Raw genomic sequence first — 23,252 nt, 5'->3', positions numbered from 1 at the left:
TGTACCAATAATTGTACCCTAATAAAGGACAGTGTTATCCATTACTGTACCCCAACAAAGGACAGTGTACCAACAACTGTAGCCCAACATATGACAGTGCTGTCCATAACCGTACCCCAAAAAAGGACAGTGTTATCCATAACTGTACCCCAACAAAGGACACAGCTGTCCATAACTGTACCCCAACAAAAGACACAGCTGTCCATAACTGTACCCCAACAAAGGACAGAGTACCATTAACTGTACCCCATCAAAGGACAGTGTTATCCATAACTGTACCCCAACAAAGGACAGTGCTCTCCATAACAGTACCCCAACAAAGGACAATGCTATCAATAACTGTACGCCCAAAAAGGACAGTGCTCCCCATAACTGTATCCCAACAAAGGACAGTGATGTCCATAACTGTACCCCAACAAAGGACAGTGTTATCCATAACTGTACCCCAACAAAGGACACTGCTGTCCATAACTGTACCCCAACAAAGGAGAGTGTTATCCATAACTGTATCCCAACAAAGGACAGTGCTGTCCATAACTGTACCCCAACAAAGGACAGTGTACCAACAACTGTAGCCCAACATATGACAGTGCTGTCCATAACCGTACCCCAAAAAAGGACAGTGTTATCCATAACTGTACTCCATCAAAGGACAGTGCTCTTCATAAATGTATCCCAACAAAGGACAGTGCTGTCCATAACTGTAGCCCAACAAAGGACAGTGTTATCCATAACTGTACCCCAACAAAGGACAGTGTTATCCATAACTGTAGCCCAACAAAGGACAGTGTTATCCATAACTGTACCCCAACAAAGGACAGTGTTATCCATAACTGTAGCCCAACAAAGGACAGTGTTATCCATAACTGTACTCCAACAAAGGACAGTGCTCTCCATAACTGTACCCGAACAAAGGTCAGTGTACCAATAACTGAACCCCAACAAAGGACAGTGTTATCCATAACTGTACTCCAACAAAGGACAGTGCTCTCCATAACTGTACCCGAACAAAGGTCAGTGTACCAATAACTGAACCCCAACAAAGGACAGTGTTATCCATAACTGTACTCCAACAAAGGACAGTGCTCTCCATAACTGTACCCCAACAAAGGACAGTGTACCAATAACTGAACCCCAACAAAGGACAGTGTTATGCACAACTGTACCCCAACAAAGGACAGTGTCCCAATAACTGTACCCCATCAAAGGACAGTGCTCTCTATAACTGTACCCCAACAAAGCACAGTGTTATCCATAACTGTAACCCAACAAAGGACAATGTTATCCATAACTGTACTCCAACAAAGGACAGTGCTGTCCATAACTGTACCCCAACAAAGGACAGTGCTATCCATAACTGTACCCCAACAAAGGACAGTGTTATCCATAACTTTACTCAGTGCTGTCCATAACTGTACCCCAGCAAAGGACAGTGCTCTCCATAACTGTACCCCAACAAAGGACAGTGTTATCCATAACTGTACTCAGTGCTGTCGATAACTGTGCCCCAACAAAGGACAGTGCTGTCCATAACCGTACCCCAAAAAAGGACAGTGTTATCCATAACTGTACCCCAACAAAGGACAGTGTTATCCATAACTGTATCCTAACAAAGGACAGTGCTATCCATAACTGTACCCCAACAAAGGACAGTGTTATCCATAACTGTACTCCAACAAAGCACAGTGCTCTGCATAACTTTACTCCAACAAAGGACAGTGTACCAATAACTGTACCCCAACAAAGGACAGTGCTCTCTTTTAACTGCACCCCAACAAAGGACAGTGCTGACCATAAGAGTACTGCAACAAAGGACAGTACTATCCATAACTGTACCCCAACAAAGGACAGTGTTATCCATAACTGTACTCAGTGCTGTCCATAACTGTACCCCAACAAAGGACAGTGCTATCCATAACTGTACCCCAACAAAGGACAGTGCTATCCATAACTGTACCCCAACAAAGGACAGTGCTGTCTATAACTGTACCCCAACATAGGACAGTGCTCTCCATAACTGCACCCCAACAAAGGACAGTGCTATCCATAACTGTACCCCAACAAAGGACAGTGCTGACCATAACTGTACCCCAACAAAGGACAGTGCTGACCATAACTGTTACCCAACAAAGGACAGTGCTGACCATAAGTGTACCCCAAAAAAGGACAGTGCTCTGCATAGCTTTACCCCAACAAAGGACACTGTACCAATAACTGTACCCCAACAAAGGACAGTGCTCTCCATAACTGTACCCCAACAAAGGTCAGTGCTATCCATAACTGTACCCCAACAAAGGACAGTGTTATCCATAACTGTAGCCCAACAAAGGACAATGCTGTCCATAACTGTACCCCAACAAAGGACAGTGCACCAATAACTGTACCTCAACAAAGGACAGTGTACCAACAACTGTAGCCCAACATATGACAGTGCTATCCATAACTGTACCCCACAAAGGACAGTGTTATCCATAACTTTACTCAGTGCTGTCCATAACTGTACCCCAACAAAGGACAGTGCTATCCATAACTGTACCCCAACAAAGGACAGTGTTATCCATAACTGTACTCAGTGCTGTCGATAACTGTGCCCCAACAAAGGACAGTGCTGTCCATAACCGTACCCCAAAAAAGGACAGTGTTATCCATAACTGTACCCCAACAAAGGACAGTGTTATCCATAACTGTACTCCAACAAAGCACAGTGCTCTGCATAACTTTACTCCAACAAAGGACAGTGTACCAATAACTGTACCCCAACAAAGGACAGTGCTCTCTTTTAACTGCACCCCAACAAAGGACAGTGCTGACCATAAGAGTACTGCAACAAAGGACAGTACTATCCATAACTGTACCCCAACAAAGGACAGTGCTGTCCATAACTGTACTCAGTGCTGTCCATAACTGTACCCCAACAAAGGACAGTGCTATCCATAACTGTACCCCAACAAAGGACAGTGTTATCCATACCCATACCCCAACAAAGGACAGTGCTATCCATAACTGTACCCCAACAAAGGACAGTGCTATCCATAACTGTACCCCAACATAGGACAGTGCTCTCCATAACTGTACCCCAACAAAGGACAGTGCTGTCTATAACTGTACCCCAACAAAGGACAGTGCTATCCATAACTGTACCCCAACAAAGGACAGTGCTGACCATAACTGTACCCCAACAAAGGACAGTGCTGACCATAACTGTACCCCAACAAAGGACAGTGCTCTGCATAGCTTTACCCCAACAAAGGACACTGTACCAATAACTGTACCCCAACAAAGGACAGTGCACAAATAACTGTACCCCAACAAAGGACAGTGCTCTCCATAACTGTACCCCAACAAAGGTCAGTGCTATCCATAACTGTACCCCAACAAAGGACAGTGTTATCCATAACTGTAGCCCAACAAAGGACAGTGCTGTCCATAACTGTACCCCAACAAAGGACAGTGCTGACAATAAGTGTACCCCAATAAAGGACAGTGTTATCCATTACTGTACCCCAACAAAGGACAGTGTACCAACAACTGTAGCCCAACATATGACAGTGCTATCCATAACTGTACCCCACAAAGGACAGTGTTATCCATAACTTTACTCAGTGCTGTCCATAACTGTACCCCAACAAAGGACAGTGCTATCCATAACTGTACTCCAACAAAGGACAGTGTTATCCATAACTGTACTCCAACAAAGCACAGTGCTGTCCATAACTGTACCCCAAAAAAGGACAGTGCTGTCCATAACTGTACCCCAACAAAGGACAGTGCTGTCCATAACTGTACCCCAACAAAGGACAGTGCTGTCCATAACTGTACCCCAACAAAGGACAGTGTTATCCATAACTGTACTCCAACAAAGCACAGTGCTCTGCATAACTTTACCCCAACAAAGGTCAGTGCTCTCTTTTAACTGCACCCCAACAAAGGACAGTGCTGACCATAAGTGTACCCCAACAAAGGACAGTGCTGTCCATAACTGTACTCCAACATAGGACAGTGTTATCCATAACTGTACCCCAACAAAGGACAGTGTTATCCATAACTGTACCCCAATAAAGGACAGTGTTATCCATAACTGTAGCCCAACAAAGGACAGTGCTGTCCATAACTGTACCCAACAAAGGACAGTGCTGACCATAGGTGTACCCCAACAAAGGTCAGTGCTATCCATAACTGTACCCCAACAAAGGACAGTGTTATCCATAACTGTAGCCCAACAAAGGACAGTGTTCCAACAACTGTAGCCCAACATATGACAGTGCTATCCATAACTGTACCCCACAAAGGACAGTGTTATCCATAACTTTACTCAGTGCTGTCCATAACTGTACCCCAGCAAAGGACAGTGCTATCCATAACTGTACCCCAACAAAGCACAGTGCTCTGCATAACTTTACTCCAACAAAGGACAGTGTACCAATAACTGTACCCCAACAAAGGACAGTGCTGACCATAATTGTACCCCAACAAAGGACAGCGCTGTCCATAACTGTACCCCAACAAAGGACAGTGCTCTCCATAACTGTACCCCAACAAAGGACAGTGTTATCCATAACTTTACTCAGTGCTGTCCATAACTGTACCCCAGCAAAGGACAGTGCTATCCATAACTGTACTCCAACAAAGAACAGTGCTATCCATAACTGCACCCCAACAAAGGACAGTGCTGACCATAAGTGTACCCCAACAAAGGACAGTGCTGTCCATAACTGTACCCCAACATAGGACAGTGCTATCCATAACTTTACACCAACAAAGGACAGTGCTCTCCATAACTGTACCTCAACAAAGGACAGTGCTCTCCATAACTGTACCCCAACAAAGGACAGTGCTATCCATAACTGTACTCCAACAAAGGACAGTGCTGACCATAATTGTACTCCAACAAAGGACAGTGCTGACCATAACTGTACTCCAACAAAGGACAGGCTCTGCATAACTTTACCCCAACAAAGGACACTGTACCAATAACTGTACCCCAACAAAGGACAGTGCTGTCCATAGGTGTACCCCAACAAAGGTCAGTGCTATCCATAACTGTACCCCAACAAAGGACAGTGTTATCCATAACTGTACCCAACAAAGGACAGTGCTGTCCATAACTGTACCCCAACAAAGGACAGTGTTATCCACAACTGTACCCCAACAAAGGACAGTGTTATCCATAACAGTACCCCAACAAAGGACAGTGTTATCCATAACTGTATCCCAACAAAGGACAGTGTTATCCATAACAGTACCCCAACAAAGGACAGTGTTATCCATAACTGAACCCCAACAAAGGATACAGCTGTCCATATCTGTACCCCAACAAAGGACACAGCTGTCCATAACTGTACCCCAACAAAAGACACAGCTGTCCATAACTGTACCCCAACAAAGGACAGAGTACCATTAACTGTACCCCATCAAAGGACAGTGTTATCCATAACTGTACCCCAACAAAGGTCAGTGCTCTCCATAACAGTACCCCAACAAAGGACAATGCTATCAATAACTGTACCCCCAAAAAGGACAGTGCTCCCCATAACTGTATCCCAACAAAGGACAGAGTTATCCATAACTGTACCCCAACAAAGGACAGTGCTGTCCATAACTGTACCCCAACAAAGGACAATGTACCAATAATTGTACCCTAATAAAGGACAGTGTTATCCATTACTGTACCCCAACAAAGGACAGTGTACCAACAACTGTAGCCCAACATATGACAGTGCTGTCCATAACCGTACCCCAAAAAAGGACAGTGTTATCCATAACTGTACCCCAACAAAGGACACAGCTGTCCATAACTGTACCCCAACAAAAGACACAGCTGTCCATAACTGTACCCCAACAAAGGACAGAGTACCATTAACTGTACCCCATCAAAGGACAGTGTTATCCATAACTGTACCCCAACAAAGGACAGTGCTCTCCATAACAGTACCCCAACAAAGGACAATGCTATCAATAACTGTACGCCCAAAAAGGACAGTGCTCCCCATAACTGTATCCCAACAAAGGACAGTGATGTCCATAACTGTACCCCAACAAAGGACAGTGTTATCCATAACTGTACCCCAACAAAGGACACTGCTGTCCATAACTGTACCCCAACAAAGGAGAGTGTTATCCATAACTGTATCCCAACAAAGGACAGTGCTGTCCATAACTGTACCCCAACAAAGGACAGTGTACCAACAACTGTAGCCCAACATATGACAGTGCTGTCCATAACCGTACCCCAAAAAAGGACAGTGTTATCCATAACTGTACTCCATCAAAGGACAGTGCTCTTCATAAATGTATCCCAACAAAGGACAGTGCTGTCCATAACTGTAGCCCAACAAAGGACAGTGTTATCCATAACTGTACCCCAACAAAGGACAGTGTTATCCATAACTGTAGCCCAACAAAGGACAGTGTTATCCATAACTGTACCCCAACAAAGGACAGTGTTATCCATAACTGTAGCCCAACAAAGGACAGTGTTATCCATAACTGTACTCCAACAAAGGACAGTGCTCTCCATAACTGTACCCGAACAAAGGTCAGTGTACCAATAACTGAACCCCAACAAAGGACAGTGTTATCCATAACTGTACTCCAACAAAGGACAGTGCTCTCCATAACTGTACCCGAACAAAGGTCAGTGTACCAATAACTGAACCCCAACAAAGGACAGTGTTATCCATAACTGTACTCCAACAAAGGACAGTGCTCTCCATAACTGTACCCCAACAAAGGACAGTGTACCAATAACTGAACCCCAACAAAGGACAGTGTTATGCACAACTGTACCCCAACAAAGGACAGTGTCCCAATAACTGTACCCCATCAAAGGACAGTGCTCTCTATAACTGTACCCCAACAAAGCACAGTGTTATCCATAACTGTAACCCAACAAAGGACAATGTTATCCATAACTGTACTCCAACAAAGGACAGTGCTGTCCATAACTGTACCCCAACAAAGGACAGTGCTATCCATAACTGTACCCCAACAAAGGACAGTGTTATCCATAACTTTACTCAGTGCTGTCCATAACTGTACCCCAGCAAAGGACAGTGCTCTCCATAACTGTACCCCAACAAAGGACAGTGTTATCCATAACTGTACTCAGTGCTGTCGATAACTGTGCCCCAACAAAGGACAGTGCTGTCCATAACCGTACCCCAAAAAAGGACAGTGTTATCCATAACTGTACCCCAACAAAGGACAGTGTTATCCATAACTGTATCCTAACAAAGGACAGTGCTATCCATAACTGTACCCCAACAAAGGACAGTGTTATCCATAACTGTACTCCAACAAAGCACAGTGCTCTGCATAACTTTACTCCAACAAAGGACAGTGTACCAATAACTGTACCCCAACAAAGGACAGTGCTCTCTTTTAACTGCACCCCAACAAAGGACAGTGCTGACCATAAGAGTACTGCAACAAAGGACAGTACTATCCATAACTGTACCCCAACAAAGGACAGTGTTATCCATAACTGTACTCAGTGCTGTCCATAACTGTACCCCAACAAAGGACAGTGCTATCCATAACTGTACCCCAACAAAGGACAGTGCTATCCATAACTGTACCCCAACAAAGGACAGTGCTGTCTATAACTGTACCCCAACATAGGACAGTGCTCTCCATAACTGCACCCCAACAAAGGACAGTGCTATCCATAACTGTACCCCAACAAAGGACAGTGCTGACCATAACTGTACCCCAACAAAGGACAGTGCTGACCATAACTGTTACCCAACAAAGGACAGTGCTGACCATAAGTGTACCCCAAAAAAGGACAGTGCTCTGCATAGCTTTACCCCAACAAAGGACACTGTACCAATAACTGTACCCCAACAAAGGACAGTGCTCTCCATAACTGTACCCCAACAAAGGTCAGTGCTATCCATAACTGTACCCCAACAAAGGACAGTGTTATCCATAACTGTAGCCCAACAAAGGACAATGCTGTCCATAACTGTACCCCAACAAAGGACAGTGCACCAATAACTGTACCTCAACAAAGGACAGTGTACCAACAACTGTAGCCCAACATATGACAGTGCTATCCATAACTGTACCCCACAAAGGACAGTGTTATCCATAACTTTACTCAGTGCTGTCCATAACTGTACCCCAACAAAGGACAGTGCTATCCATAACTGTACCCCAACAAAGGACAGTGTTATCCATAACTGTACTCAGTGCTGTCGATAACTGTGCCCCAACAAAGGACAGTGCTGTCCATAACCGTACCCCAAAAAAGGACAGTGTTATCCATAACTGTACCCCAACAAAGGACAGTGTTATCCATAACTGTACTCCAACAAAGCACAGTGCTCTGCATAACTTTACTCCAACAAAGGACAGTGTACCAATAACTGTACCCCAACAAAGGACAGTGCTCTCTTTTAACTGCACCCCAACAAAGGACAGTGCTGACCATAAGAGTACTGCAACAAAGGACAGTACTATCCATAACTGTACCCCAACAAAGGACAGTGCTGTCCATAACTGTACTCAGTGCTGTCCATAACTGTACCCCAACAAAGGACAGTGCTATCCATAACTGTACCCCAACAAAGGACAGTGTTATCCATACCCATACCCCAACAAAGGACAGTGCTATCCATAACTGTACCCCAACAAAGGACAGTGCTATCCATAACTGTACCCCAACATAGGACAGTGCTCTCCATAACTGTACCCCAACAAAGGACAGTGCTGTCTATAACTGTACCCCAACAAAGGACAGTGCTATCCATAACTGTACCCCAACAAAGGACAGTGCTGACCATAACTGTACCCCAACAAAGGACAGTGCTGACCATAACTGTACCCCAACAAAGGACAGTGCTCTGCATAGCTTTACCCCAACAAAGGACACTGTACCAATAACTGTACCCCAACAAAGGACAGTGCACCAATAACTGTACCCCAACAAAGGACAGTGCTCTCCATAACTGTACCCCAACAAAGGTCAGTGCTATCCATAACTGTACCCCAACAAAGGACAGTGTTATCCATAACTGTAGCCCAACAAAGGACAGTGCTGTCCATAACTGTACCCCAACAAAGGACAGTGCTGACAATAAGTGTACCCCAATAAAGGACAGTGTTATCCATTACTGTACCCCAACAAAGGACAGTGTACCAACAACTGTAGCCCAACATATGACAGTGCTATCCATAACTGTACCCCACAAAGGACAGTGTTATCCATAACTTTACTCAGTGCTGTCCATAACTGTACCCCAACAAAGGACAGTGCTATCCATAACTGTACTCCAACAAAGGACAGTGTTATCCATAACTGTACTCCAACAAAGCACAGTGCTGTCCATAACTGTACCCCAAAAAAGGACAGTGCTGTCCATAACTGTACCCCAACAAAGGACAGTGCTGTCCATAACTGTACCCCAACAAAGGACAGTGCTGTCCATAACTGTACCCCAACAAAGGACAGTGTTATCCATAACTGTACTCCAACAAAGCACAGTGCTCTGCATAACTTTACCCCAACAAAGGTCAGTGCTCTCTTTTAACTGCACCCCAACAAAGGACAGTGCTGACCATAAGTGTACCCCAACAAAGGACAGTGCTGTCCATAACTGTACTCCAACATAGGACAGTGTTATCCATAACTGTACCCCAACAAAGGACAGTGTTATCCATAACTTTACTCAGTGCTGTCCATAACTGTACCCCAGCAAAGGACAGTGCAATCCATAACTGTACCCCAACAAAGGACAGTGTTATCCATAACTGTACTCCAACAAAGGACAGTGCTCTCCATAACTGCACCCCAACAAAGGACAGTGCTATCCATAACTGTACCCCAACAAAGGACAGTACTGTCCATAACTGTACCGCAACAAAGGACAGTGCTCTGCATAACTGTACCCCAGCAAAGGACAGTGCTATCCATAACTGTACTCCAACAAAGGACAGTGTTATCCATAACTGTACCCCAGCAAAGGACAGTGCTATCCATAACTGTACTCCAACAAAGGACAGTGTTATCCATAACTGTACTCCAACAAAGGACAGTGTTATCCATAACTGCACCCCAACAAAGGACAGTGCTATCCATAACTGTACCCCAACAAAGGACAGTGCTGACCATAACTGTACCCCAACAAAGGACAGTGTTATCCATAACTGTACCCCAACAAAGGACAGTGCTGAACCATAAGTGTACCCCAATAAAGGACAGTGTTATCCATTACTGTACCCCAACAAAGGACAGTGTACCAACAACTGTAGCCCAACATATGACAGTGCTGTCCATAACCGTACCCCAAGAAAGGACAGTGTTATCCATAACTGTATCCCAACAAAAGACAGTGTTATCCATAACAGTACCCCATGAAAGGACAGTGCTGTCCATAACCGTACCCCAAGAAAGGACAGTGTTATCCATAACTGTACCCCAACAAAGGACAGTGTTATCCATAACAGGACCCCATGAAAGGACAGTGCTGTCCATAACCGTACCCCAAAAAAGGACAGTGTTATCCACAACTGTACCCCAACAAAGGATACAGCTGTCCATATCTGTACCCCAACAAAGGACACAGCTGTCCATAACTGTACCCCAACAAAAGACACAGCTGTCCATAACTGTACCCCAACAAAGGTCAGTGCTCTCCATAACAGTACCCCAACAAAGGACAATGCTATCAATAACTGTACCCCAAAAAGGACAGTGCTCCCCATAACTGTATCCCAACAAAGGACAGTGCTGTCCATAACTGTACCCCAACAAAGGAGAGTGTTATCCATAACTGTACCCCAACAAAGGACAGAGTTATCCATAACTGTAGCCCAACAAAGGACAGTGCTGTCCATAACTGTACCTCAACAAATGAGAGTGTTATCCATAACTGTACCCCAACAAAGGACAGTGCTGTCCATAACTGTACCCCAACAAAGGAGAGTGTTATCCATAACTGTACCCCAACAAAGGACAGAGTTATCCATAACTGTAGCCCAACAAAGGACAGTGCTGTCCATAACTGTACCCCAACAAAGGACAATGTACCAATAATTGTACCCTAATAAAGGACAGTGTTATCCATTACTGTACCCCAACAAAGGACAGTGGACCAACAACTGTAGCCCAACATATGACAGTGCTGTCCATAACCGTACCCCAAAAAAGGACAGTGTTATCCATAACTGTACCCCAACAAAGGACAGTTTTATCCATAACTGTAGCCCAACAAAGGACAGTGTTATCCATAACTGTACCCCAACAAAGGACAGTGCTATCCATCACTGTAGCCCAACAAAGGACAGTGTTATCCATAACTGTAGCCCAACAAAGGACAGTGTTATCCATAACTGTACCCCAACAAAGGACAGTGTTATCCATCACTGTAGCCCAACAAAGGACAGTGTTATCCATAACTGTAGCCCAACAAAGGACAGTGCTGTCCATAACTGTACCCCAACAAAGGACAGTGCTATCCATAACTGTACCCCAAAAAAGGACAATGTACCAATAATTGTACCCGAATAAAGGACAGTGTTATCCATTACTGTACCCCAACAAAGGACAGTGTACCAACAACTGTAGCCCAACATATGACAGTGCTGTCCATAACCGTACCCCAAAAAAGGACAGTGTTATCCATAACTGTACTCCATCAAAGGACAGTGCTGTCCATAACCGTACCCCAAAAAAGGACAGTGTTATCCACAACTGTACCCCAACAAAGGACAGTGTTATCCATAACAGTACCCCATGAAAGGACAGTGCTGTCCATAACCATACCCCAAAAAAGGACAGTGTTATCCACAACTGTACCCCAACAAAGGACAGTGTTATCCATAACTGTACCCCAACAAAGGACAGTGTTATCCATAACTGTACTCCATCAAAGGACAGTGCTCTCCATAACTGTACCCCAACAAAGGTCAGTGTTATCCATAACTGTACCCCCAAAAAGGACAGTGCTCCCCATAACTGTACCCCAACAAAGGGCATTGTTATCCATTACTGTACCCCAACAAAGGACAGTGGTATCCATACCTGTACCCCAACAAAGGACAGTGTTATCCATAACTGTACTCCAACAAAGGACAGTATTATCCATAACTGTACCCCCAAAAAGGACAGTGCTCCCCATAACTGTACCCCAACAAAGGGCATTGTTATCCATTAATGTACCCCAACAAAGGACAGTGGTATCCATACCTGTACCCCAACAAAGGACAGTGTGATCCATAACTGTACTCCAACAAAGGACAGTGCTGTCCATAACTGTACCCCAACAAAGGTCAGTGTACCAATAACTGTACCCCAACAAAGGAGAGTGTTATCCATAACTGTACCCCAACAAAGGACAGTGTCCCAATAACTGTACCCCATCAAAGGACAGCGCTCTTTATAACTGTACCCCAACAACAGACAGTGTTATCCATAACTGTAGCCCAACATAGGACAGTGCTGTCCATAATTGTACCCCAACAAAGGACAATGTACCAATAATTGTACCCGAATAAAGGACAGTGTTATCCATTACTGTACCCCAACAAAGGACAGTGTACCAACAACTGTAGCCCAACATATGACAGTGTTATCCATAACTGTACTCCATCAAAGGACAGTGCTCTTCATAAATGTATCCCAACAAAGGACAGTGTTATCCATAACAATACCCCATGAAAGGACAGTGCTGTCCATAACTGTACCTCAACAAAGCACAGCGTTAGCCACAACTGTACCCCATCAAAGGACAGCGCTCTTTATAACTGTACCCCAACAAAGGACAGAGTTATCCATAACTGTAGCCCAACAAAGGACAGTGCTGTACATAACTGTACCCCAACAAAGGACAATGTACCAATAATTGTACCCTAATAAAGGACAGTGTTATCCATAACCGTACCCCAACAAAGGACAATGTACCAATAATTGTACCCTAATAAAGGACAGTGTTATCCATTACTGTACCCCAACAAAGGACAGTGTACCAACAACTGTAGCCCAACATATGACAGTGCTGTCCATAACCGTACCCTAATAAAGGACAGTGTTATCCATTACTGTACCCCAACAAAGGACAGTGTACCAACAACTGTAGCCCAACATATGACAGTGCTGTCCATAACCGTACCCCATGAAAGGACAGTGCTCTCCATAACTGTACCCCAACAAAGGGCATTGTTATCCATAACTGTACCCCAACAAAGGACAGTGTTATCCATAACTGTACTCCAACAAAGGACAGTGCTGTCCATAACTGTACCCCAACAAAGGTCAGTGTACCAATAACTGTACCCCAACAAAGGACAGTGTTATCCATAACTGTACTCCAACAAAGGACAGTGCTGTCCATAACTGTACCCCAACAAAGGACAGTATTATCCATAACTGTACCCCAACAAAGGACAGTGCTGTCCATAACTGTTCCCCAACAAAGGACAGTGTACCAATAACTGTATCCCAACAAAGGACAGTGCTATCCATAACTGTACCCCAACAAAGGACAGTGTTATCCATAACTGTACCCCAACAAAGGACAGTGTTATCCATAAATGTACCCCAAAAAAGGATAGTGTTATCCATAACTGTATCCCAACAAAGGACAGTGTTATCCATAACTGTACCCCAACAAAGGACAGTGCTCTCCATAACAGTACCCCAACAAAGGACAGTGCTGTCAATAACTGTACCCCCAAAAAGGACAGTGTCCCAATAACTGTACTCCATCAAAGGACAGCGCTCTCTATAACTGTACTCCAACAACGGACAGTGTTATCCATAACTGTACTCCAACAAAGGACAGTGTTATCCATAACTGTACCCCAACAAAGGGCATTGATATCCATTACTGTACTCCAACAAAGGTCAGTGTACCAATAACTGTACCCCAACAAAGGACAGTATTAACCATAACTGTACCCCAACAAAGGACAGTGTCCCAATAACTGTACCCCATCAAAGGACAGCGCTCTCTATAACTGTACTCCAACAACGGACAGTGTTATCCATAACTGTACTCCAACAAAGGACAGTGTTATCCATAACTGTACCCCAACAAAGGACAGTATTATCCATAACTGTACCCCAACAAAGGACAGTGCTGTCCATAACTGTGCCCCAACAAAGGACAGTGCTGTCCATAACTGTGCCCCAACAAAGGACAGCGCTATCCATAACTGTACCCCAACAAAGAACAGTGCTCTCCATAACTGTACCCCAACAAATGACAGTGCTCTCCATAACCGTACCCCAAAAAAGGACAGTGTTATCCATAACTGTACCCCAAAAAAGGACAGTGTTATCCATAACTGTACCGAAACAAAGGACAGTGCTCTCCATAACAGTACCCCAACAAAGGAGAGTGCTATCAATAACTGTACCCCCAAAAAGGACAGTGCTCCCCATAACTGTATCCCAACAAAAGGCATTGTTATCCATTAGTGTACCCCAACAAAGGACAGTGTTATCCATAACTGTACCCCAACAAAGGACAGTGTTATCCATTAGTGTACCCCAACAAAGGACAGTGTTATCCATAACTGTACTCCAACAAAGGACAGCGCTGTCCATAACTGTACCCCAACAAAGGACAGTGTCCCAATAACTGTACTCCATCAAAGGACAGCGCTCTCTATAACTGTACCCAACAACACACAGTGTTATCCATAACTGTACCCCAACAAAGGACAGTGTTATCCATAACTGTAGCCCAACAAAGGACAGTGCTGTCCATAACTGTACCCCAACAAAGGACAATGTACCAATAATTGTACCCTAATAAAGGACAGTGTTATCCATAACCGTACCCCAACAAAGGACAGTGTACCAACAACTGTAGCCCAACATATGACAGTGCTGTCCATAACCGTACCCCAAAAAAGGACAGTGTTATCCATAACTGTACTCCATCAAAGACAGTGCTGTCTATAACTGTACCCCAACAAAGGACAGTGCTGTCCATAACCATACCCCAAAAAAGGACAGTGCTCTCCACAACTGTATCCCAACAAAGGACAGTGCTCTCCATAATTGTACCTCAACAAAGCACAGTGTTAGCCACAACTGTACCCCAACAAAGGACAGTGCTATCAATAACTGTACCCCCAAAAAGGACAGTGCTCCCCATAACTGTACCCCAACAAAGGGCATTGTTATCCATTACTGTACCCCAACAAAGGACAGTGCTGACCATAAGTGTACCCCAACAAAGGACAGTGTTATCCATAAGTGTACCCCAACAAAGGACAGTGTTATCCATAACTGTACTCCAACAAAGGACAGTGCTGTCCATAACTGTACTCCAACAAAGGACAGTGCTGTCCATAACTGTACCCCAACAAAGGTCAGTGTACCAATAACTGTACCCCAACAAAGGACAGTGTACCAACAACTGTACCCCAACAACAGACAGTGTTATCCATAACTGTAGCCCAACAAAGGACAGTGCTGTCCATAATTGTACCCCAACAAAGGACAATGTACCAATAATTGTACCCTAATAAAGGACAGTGTTATCCATTACTGTACCCCAACAAAGGACAGTGTTATCCATAACTGTACCCCAACAAAGGACAGTGTTATCCATAACTGTACTCCAACAAAGGACAGTGCTCTCCATAACTGTACCCCAACAAAGGTCAGTGTACCAATAACTGTACTCCAACAAAGGACAGTGCTGTCCATAACTGTACCCCAACAAAGGTCAGTGTACCAATAACTGTACCCCAACAAAGGACAGTGTACCAACAACTGTACCCCAACAACAGACAGTGTTATCCATAACTGTAGCCAAACAAAGGACAGTGCTGTCCATAATTGTACCCCAACAAAGGACAATGTACCAATAATTGTACCCTAATAAAGGACAGTGTTATCCATTACTGTACCCCAACAAAGGACAGTGTTATCCATAACTGTACTCCAACAAAGGACAGTGTTATCCATAACTGTACCCCAACAAAGGACAGTGTTATCCATAACTGTACCCCAACAAAGGTCAGTGTACCAATAACTGTACCCCAACAAGGGACAGTGCTATCCATAACTGTACCCCAACAAAGGTCAGTGTACCAATAACTGTACTCCAACAAAGGACAGTGCTGTCCATAACTGTACCCCAACAAAGGTCAGTGTACCAATAACTGTACCCCAACAAAGGACAGTGTACCAACAACTGTACCCCAACAACAGACAGTGTTATCCATAACTGTAGCCCAACAAACGACAGTGCTGTCCATAATTGTACCCCAACAAAGGACAATGTACCAATAATTGTACCCTAATAAAGGACAGTGTTATCCATTACTGTACCCCAACAAAGGACAGTGTACCAACAACTGTAGCCCAACATATGACAGTGTTATCCATAACTGTACTCCATCAAAGGACAGTGCTCTTCATAAATGTATCCCAACAAACGACAGTGTTATCCATAACTGTACCTCAACAAAGCACAGTGTTATCCATAACTGTACTCCATCAAAGGACAGTTTTCTCCATAACTGTACCCCAACAAAGGATAGTGCTGTCTATAACCGTACCCCCAAAAAGGACAGTGTTATCCATAACTGTATCCCAACAAAGGACAGTGTTATCCATAACAATACCCCATGAAAGGACAGTGCTCTCCATAATTGTACCTCAACAAAGCACATTGTTAGCCACAACTGTACCCCAACAAAGGACAGTGCTGTCCATAACTGTACCGCAACAAAGGTCAGTGTACCAATAACTGTACCCCAACAAAGGACAGTGTCCCAATAACTGTAACCGCTCTCTATAACTGTACCCCAACAACGGACAGTTTTATCCATAACTGTACTCCAACAAAGGACAGTGTTATCCATAACTGTGCCCCAACAAAGGACAGTGCTATCCATAACTGTACCCCAACAAAGGACAGTATTATCCATAACTGTACCTGAACAAAGGACAGTGCTATCCATAACTGTACTCCAACAAAGGACAGTGCTGTCCATAACTGTACCCCAACAAAGGTCAGTGTACCAATAACTGTACCCCAACAAAGGACAGTGTCCCAATAACTGTAACCGCTCTCTATAACTGTACACCAACAACGGACAGTTTTATCCATAACTGTACTCCAACAAAGGACAGTGTTATCCATAACTGTGCCCCAACAAAGGACAGTGCTATCCATAACTGTACCCCAACAAAGGACAGTATTATCCATAACTGTACCTGAACAAAGGACAGTGTTATCCACAACTGTACCCCAACAAAGGACAGTGCTGTCCATAACTGTACCCCAACAAAGGACAGTGCTATCCATAACTGTACCCCAACAAAGGACAGTATTATCCATAACTGTACCTGAACAAAGGACAGTGTTATCCACAACTGTACCCCAACAAAGGACAGTGCTGTCCATAACTGTACCCCAACAAAGGACAGTGTTATCCATAACTGTACACCAACAAAGGACAGTATTATCCATAACTGTACCTGAACAAAGGACAGTGTTATCCACAACTGTACCCCAACAAAGGACAGTGCTGTCCATAACTGTACCCCAACAAAGGACTGTGCTCTCCATAACTGTACCCCAACAAAGGAAAGTGCTGTGCATTACTGTAGCCCAACAAAGGACACTGGCATCCAAAAGTGTACCCCAACAAAGGAAAGTGGTCCAGTTATGGACAGCACTGTCCTTTGTTGGGGTACTGTTATGGAGAGCACTGTCATTTGTTGGGGTACAGTTATTGGTACACTGTCCTTCGTTGGGGTACAGGTATTGTGTTATCCATAACTGGACCACAACAAAGGACAATGTGCCAATATCTGCACCCCAACGAAGGACAGTGTACCAATAACTGTACCCCAACAAATGACAGTGTTCCAACAACTGTGCCACCACAAAGGACAGTGCTATCAATAACTGTGCCCCAACAAAGGACATGTTCCAACAACTGTGCCACAACAAAGGACAGTGCTATCCATAACTGTACCCCAACAAAGCACAGTGTTAGCCACAACTGTACCCCACCAAAGGACAGTGCTCTCCATAACAGTACCCCAACAAAGGACAGAGCTATCAATAACTGTACCCCAACAAAGGACAGTGTACCAATAACTGTACCCCAACGAAGGACAGTGCTATCCATAACTGTACCTCAACAAAGGACAGTGTTATCCATAATTGTACTCCAACAAAGGACAGTGTCCCAATACCTGTACCCCAACAAAGGACAGTGTTATCCATAACTGTAACCCAACAAAGGACAGTGTTATCCATAACTGTACCCCAACAAAGGACAGTGTTATCCATAACTGTAACCCAACAAAGGACAGTGTTATCCATAACTGTACCCCAACAAAGGACAGTGCTATCCATAACTGTACCCCAACAAAGGACAGTGTTATCCATAACTGTACCCCAACAAAGGACAGTGCTATCCATAACTGTACCCCACCAAAGTACAGTGATCTCCATAACTGTACCCCAACAAAGGACAGTGCTGTCCATAACTGTACCACAACAAAGGACAGTGATCTCCATAACTGTACCCCAACAAAGGTCAGTGTTATCCATAACTGTACTCCAACAAAGGACAGTGTTATCCATAACTGTAACCCAACAAAGGACAGTGTTATCCATAACTGTACCCCAAAAAAGGACAGTGTTATCCATAACTGTAACCCAACAAAGGACAGTGTTATCCATAACTGTACCCCAACAAAGGACATTGCTATCCATAACTGTACCCCACCAAAGTACAGTGATCTCCATAACTGTACCCCAACAAAGGACAGTGCTGTCCATAACTGTACCACAACAAAGGACAGTGTACCAATAACTGTACCCCATCAAAGGACAGTGCTCTCTATAACTGTACTCCAACAAAGGACAGTGCTTTCCATAACTGTACCCCAACAAAGGACAGTGCTATCCATAACTGTACCCCAACAAAGGACAGTGTTATCCATAACTGTACTCCAACAAAGGACAGTGTTATCCATAACTGTACCCCAAAGAAGGACAGTGCTATCCATAACTGTACCCCAACAAAGGACAGTGCTATCCATAACTGTACCCCAACAAAGGACAGTGTTATCCATAACTGTACCCCAACAAAGGACAGTGCTATCAATAACTGTACTCAGTGCTGTCCATAACTGTACCCCAAAAAAGGACAGTGCTATCCATAACTGTACCCCAACAAAGGACAGTGTTATCCATAACTGTACTCCAACAAAGCACAGTGCTCTGCATAACTTTACCCCAACAAAGGACAGTGTTATCCATAACTGTACCCTAACAAAGGACAGTGTACCAATAACTGTACCCCAACAAAGGACAGTGTTATCCATAACTGTACCCCAACAAAGGACAGTGCTATCCATAACTGTACCCCAACAAAGGACAGTGTTATCCATAACTGTACTCCAACAAAGCACAGTGCTCTGCATAACTTTACCCCAACAAAGGACAGTGTTATCCATAACTGTACCCCAACAAAGGACAGTGTACCAATAACTGTACCCCAACAAAGGACAGTGTTATCCATAACTGTACCCCAACAAAGGACAGTGCTATCCATAACTGTACCCCAACAAAGGACAGTGTTATCCATAACTGTACCCCAACAAAGGACAGTGCTATCAATAACTGTACTCAGTGCTGTCCATAACTGTACCCCAAAAAAGGACAGTGCTATCCATAACTGTACCCCAACAAAGGACAGTGTTATCCATAACTGTACTCAATGCTGTCCATAACTGTACCCCAAAAAAGGACAGTGCTATCCATAACTGTACCCCAACAAAGGACAGTGTTATCCATAACTGTACTCCAACAAAGGACAGTGCTTTCCATAACTGTACCCCAACAAAGGACAGTGCTATCCATAACTGTACCCCAACAAAGGACAGTGTTATCCATAACTGTACTCCAACAAAGGACAGTGTTATCCATAACTGTACCCCAAAGAAGGACAGTGCTATCCATAACTGTACCCCAACAAAGGACAGTGCTATCCATAACTGTACCCCAACAAAGGACAGTGTTATCCATAACTGTACCCCAACAAAGGACAGTGCAATCAATAACTGTACTCAGTGCTGTCCATAACTGTACCCCAAAAAAGGACAGTGCTATCCATAACTGTACCCCAACAAAGGACAGTGTTATCCATAACTGTACTCCAACAAAGCACAGTGCTCTGCATAACTTTACCCCAACAAAGGACAGTGTTATCCATAACTGTACCCCAACAAAGGACAGTGTACCAATAACTGTACCCCAACAAAGGACAGTGTTATCCATAACTGTACCCCAACAAAGGACAGTGCTATCCATAACTGTACCCCAACAAAGGACAGTGTTATCCATAACTGTACTCCAACAAAGCACAGTGCTCTGCATAACTTTACCCCAACAAAGGACAGTGTTATCCATAACTGTACCCCAACAAAGGACAGTGTACCAATAACTGTACCCCAACAAAGGACAGTGTTATCCATAACTGTACCCCAACAAAGGACAGTGCTATCCATAACTGTACCCCAACAAAGGACAGTGTTATCCATAACTGTACCCCAACAAAGGACAGTGCTATCAATAACTGTACTCAGTGCTGTCCATAACTGTACCCCAAAAAAGGACAGTGCTATCCATAACTGTACCCCAACAAAGGACAGTGTTATCCATAACTGTACCCCAACAAAGGACAGTGCTATCAATAACTGTACTCAATGCTGTCCATAACTGTACCCCAAAAAAGGACAGTGCTATCCATAACTGTACCCCAACAAAGGACAGTGTTATCCATAACTGTACTCCAACAAAGCACAGTGCTCTGCATAACTTTACCCCAACAAAGGACAGTGTTATCCATAACAGTACCCCATGAAAGGACAGTGCTCTCCATAACTGTACCTCAACAAAACACAGTGTTAGCCACAACAGTACCCCAACAAAGGACAGTGCTCTCCATAACAGTACCCCAAGAAAGGACATTGCTATCAATAACTGTACTCAATGCTGTCCATAACTGCACCCCAACAAAGGACAGTGCTCTCCATAACTGTACCCCAACAAAGGACAGTGCTCTCCATAACTGTACCCCAACAAAGGACAGTGTTATCCATAACTGTACTCAATGCTGTCCATAACTGTACCCCCAAAAAGGACAATGCTGTCCATAACTGTACCCCCAAAAAGGACAGTGCTGTCCATAACTGCACCCCAACAAAGGACAGTGCTGTCCATAACTGTACCCCCAAAAAGGACAGTGCTGTCCATAACTGCACCCCAACAAAGGACAGTGCTGTCCATAACTGTACCCCAACAAAAGACAGTGCTATCCATAACTGTACCCCAACAAAGGACAGTGCTGTCCATAACTGTACCCCAACAAAGGACAGTGCTGTCCATAACTGTACCCCCAAAAAGGACAGTGCTGTCCATAACTGCACCCCAACAAAGGACAGTGCTGTCCATAACTGTACCCCAACAAAAGACAGTGCTATCCATAACTGTACCCCAACAAAAGACAGTGCTATCCATAACTGTACCCCAACAAAGGACAGTGCTGTCCATAACTGTACCCCAACAAAGGACAGTGCTCTCCTTAACTGTACCCCACGATGATGCAGTAGCCACAGTATTTTATCCCATAATCAGCAACACATTTAGGAGTGAATGGTTGACCTATGAGTGGAAAATAAAGCCCATGTGTTTTTTATGCATAGTTTCTAAATGGAATAACAGATATTATCATTCATTTACATGTAAAAGAAAATAGTCATGCGAAAACAATCAGGTAGATGCAGAGACAATTATTTGTCCCATTGTTACTCATCCATCCAAAAATAAGAAACTTCCATTAGCTTATCCCAAAGATTTGAAGTATGTAATTCCACTCATTCAGAAATCCATTTTTATACAGTCATAGAGACGTACAGCACGGAAACAGACCCTTCGGTCTAACTCGCCCATGCTGACCAAGTTTCCCAAACTAAACTCGTCCCATTTGCCTCCGTTTGGCCCATATCGCTCTAATCCTTTTGTATTCATCTCCCAATCAAAATGTCTTTTAAATGTTGCAATCTATCACTTCCTCTGGCAGTTCATTCCATGTACATACAAACCAACCTCTGTGTCAAAACGTTGTCCCTCAGGACTCTTTTAAATCTTTCCCCTCTCACCTTAATCCTCTGCTCTCCGGGGTCAGTGACCTGAAATGTTACCATCGGCACATGCTGCCTATTTGCTGAGAATTGATTTCAGAACGTTTAAAAGACATTTGGATAATTACATGAATAAGAAATGTTTGGAGGGATATGGGCCAGGCACTGCAGGTGGGACTGTTTTAATTTGAGATTATGGTCAGCATGGATTGGAAGGATTGAAGGGTCTGTTTCTGAGCTGTATGACTCTGTCTGTATGTCTCTGTCTGTATGTTTGGTATCTGCAGTATTTTCCTTTTCCATCAGTATTCATTTCAAGAGTTGGTTGCTCTTCATAGGAAGAGGAATCTCTCCCAAAGATAGCCTTTAACGTCAAGGCCCAGACTCCTACTTGAAACAATGAAGTTTCGTTTTATTTTGCAGAAGGATGAGGTGGATGCAGCCTCCCTTGATGCGTCGCATGCTTACATCGCTGGGAACTGCGGCCTTGTTCCCGTGGTGACGGAATATTATGGTAAATAGTGCCGTCTGTTTGGCATCTTCTTTCATAGTGCAAAGAAATGCTGGTGAATATTGTAATAATTGGTTGAAGGTGACCAGTAATTAGATTTGATTAGATTACTTACAGTGTGGAAACAGGCCCTTCGGCCCAACAAGTCCACACCGACCCGCCAAAGCGCAATCCACCCATACCCCTACATTTACCCCTTACCTAACACTACGGGCAATTTAGCATGGCCAATTCACCTGACCCTGCACATCTTTGGACTGTGGGAGGAAACCAACGCAGACACGGGGAGAATGTGCAAACTCCACACAGTCAGTTGCCTGAGGCGGGAATTGAACCCGGGTCTCTGGCGCTGTGAGGCAGCAGTGCTAACCACTGTGCCGCCCACTGCAAGGTAATGAAGCCTTGCATTGCATATATGATCAACATTAAATGTTACCAGTTGGATCTGGGCACCAATTACACATTTGTGGTCCAAGATTCCTTGCAGCTCCAGAAACAGGACAGAAGCATTCCAAGGGAGAGGCACTGAATCCAAAGCAACAAGTAATATAGGGTGGGAAAGCTGAGCATCTGTATGGGAGGAGTTGAGGAACCTGATGGGTATGGTGT

General features: G+C 44.1%; 1 protein-coding gene across 1 annotated transcript in view; it reads left to right on the top strand.

Moving 5' to 3' along the window:
- sxph (saxiphilin) overlaps positions 1-23,252 on the top strand; it is a 410,934-nt gene that overhangs the window by 361,868 nt on the left and 25,814 nt on the right. Inside the window, exon 10 of the mRNA XM_088000335.1 lies at positions 22,556-22,646. Coding sequence (XP_087856461.1) covers positions 22,556-22,646 — 91 coding nt within the window. The remainder of the gene's footprint in view (positions 1-22,555; positions 22,647-23,252) is intronic.

The sequence above is a fragment of the Chiloscyllium plagiosum genome, unplaced genomic scaffold (assembly GCF_037043375.1).
Source record: "Chiloscyllium plagiosum isolate Xiang-an unplaced genomic scaffold, Cpla_swu_hap1 HiC_scaffold_24, whole genome shotgun sequence".
Classification (NCBI taxonomy): domain Eukaryota; kingdom Metazoa; phylum Chordata; class Chondrichthyes; order Orectolobiformes; family Hemiscylliidae; genus Chiloscyllium; species Chiloscyllium plagiosum.
This window is presented reverse-complemented; position numbering and strand designations above follow the sequence as displayed.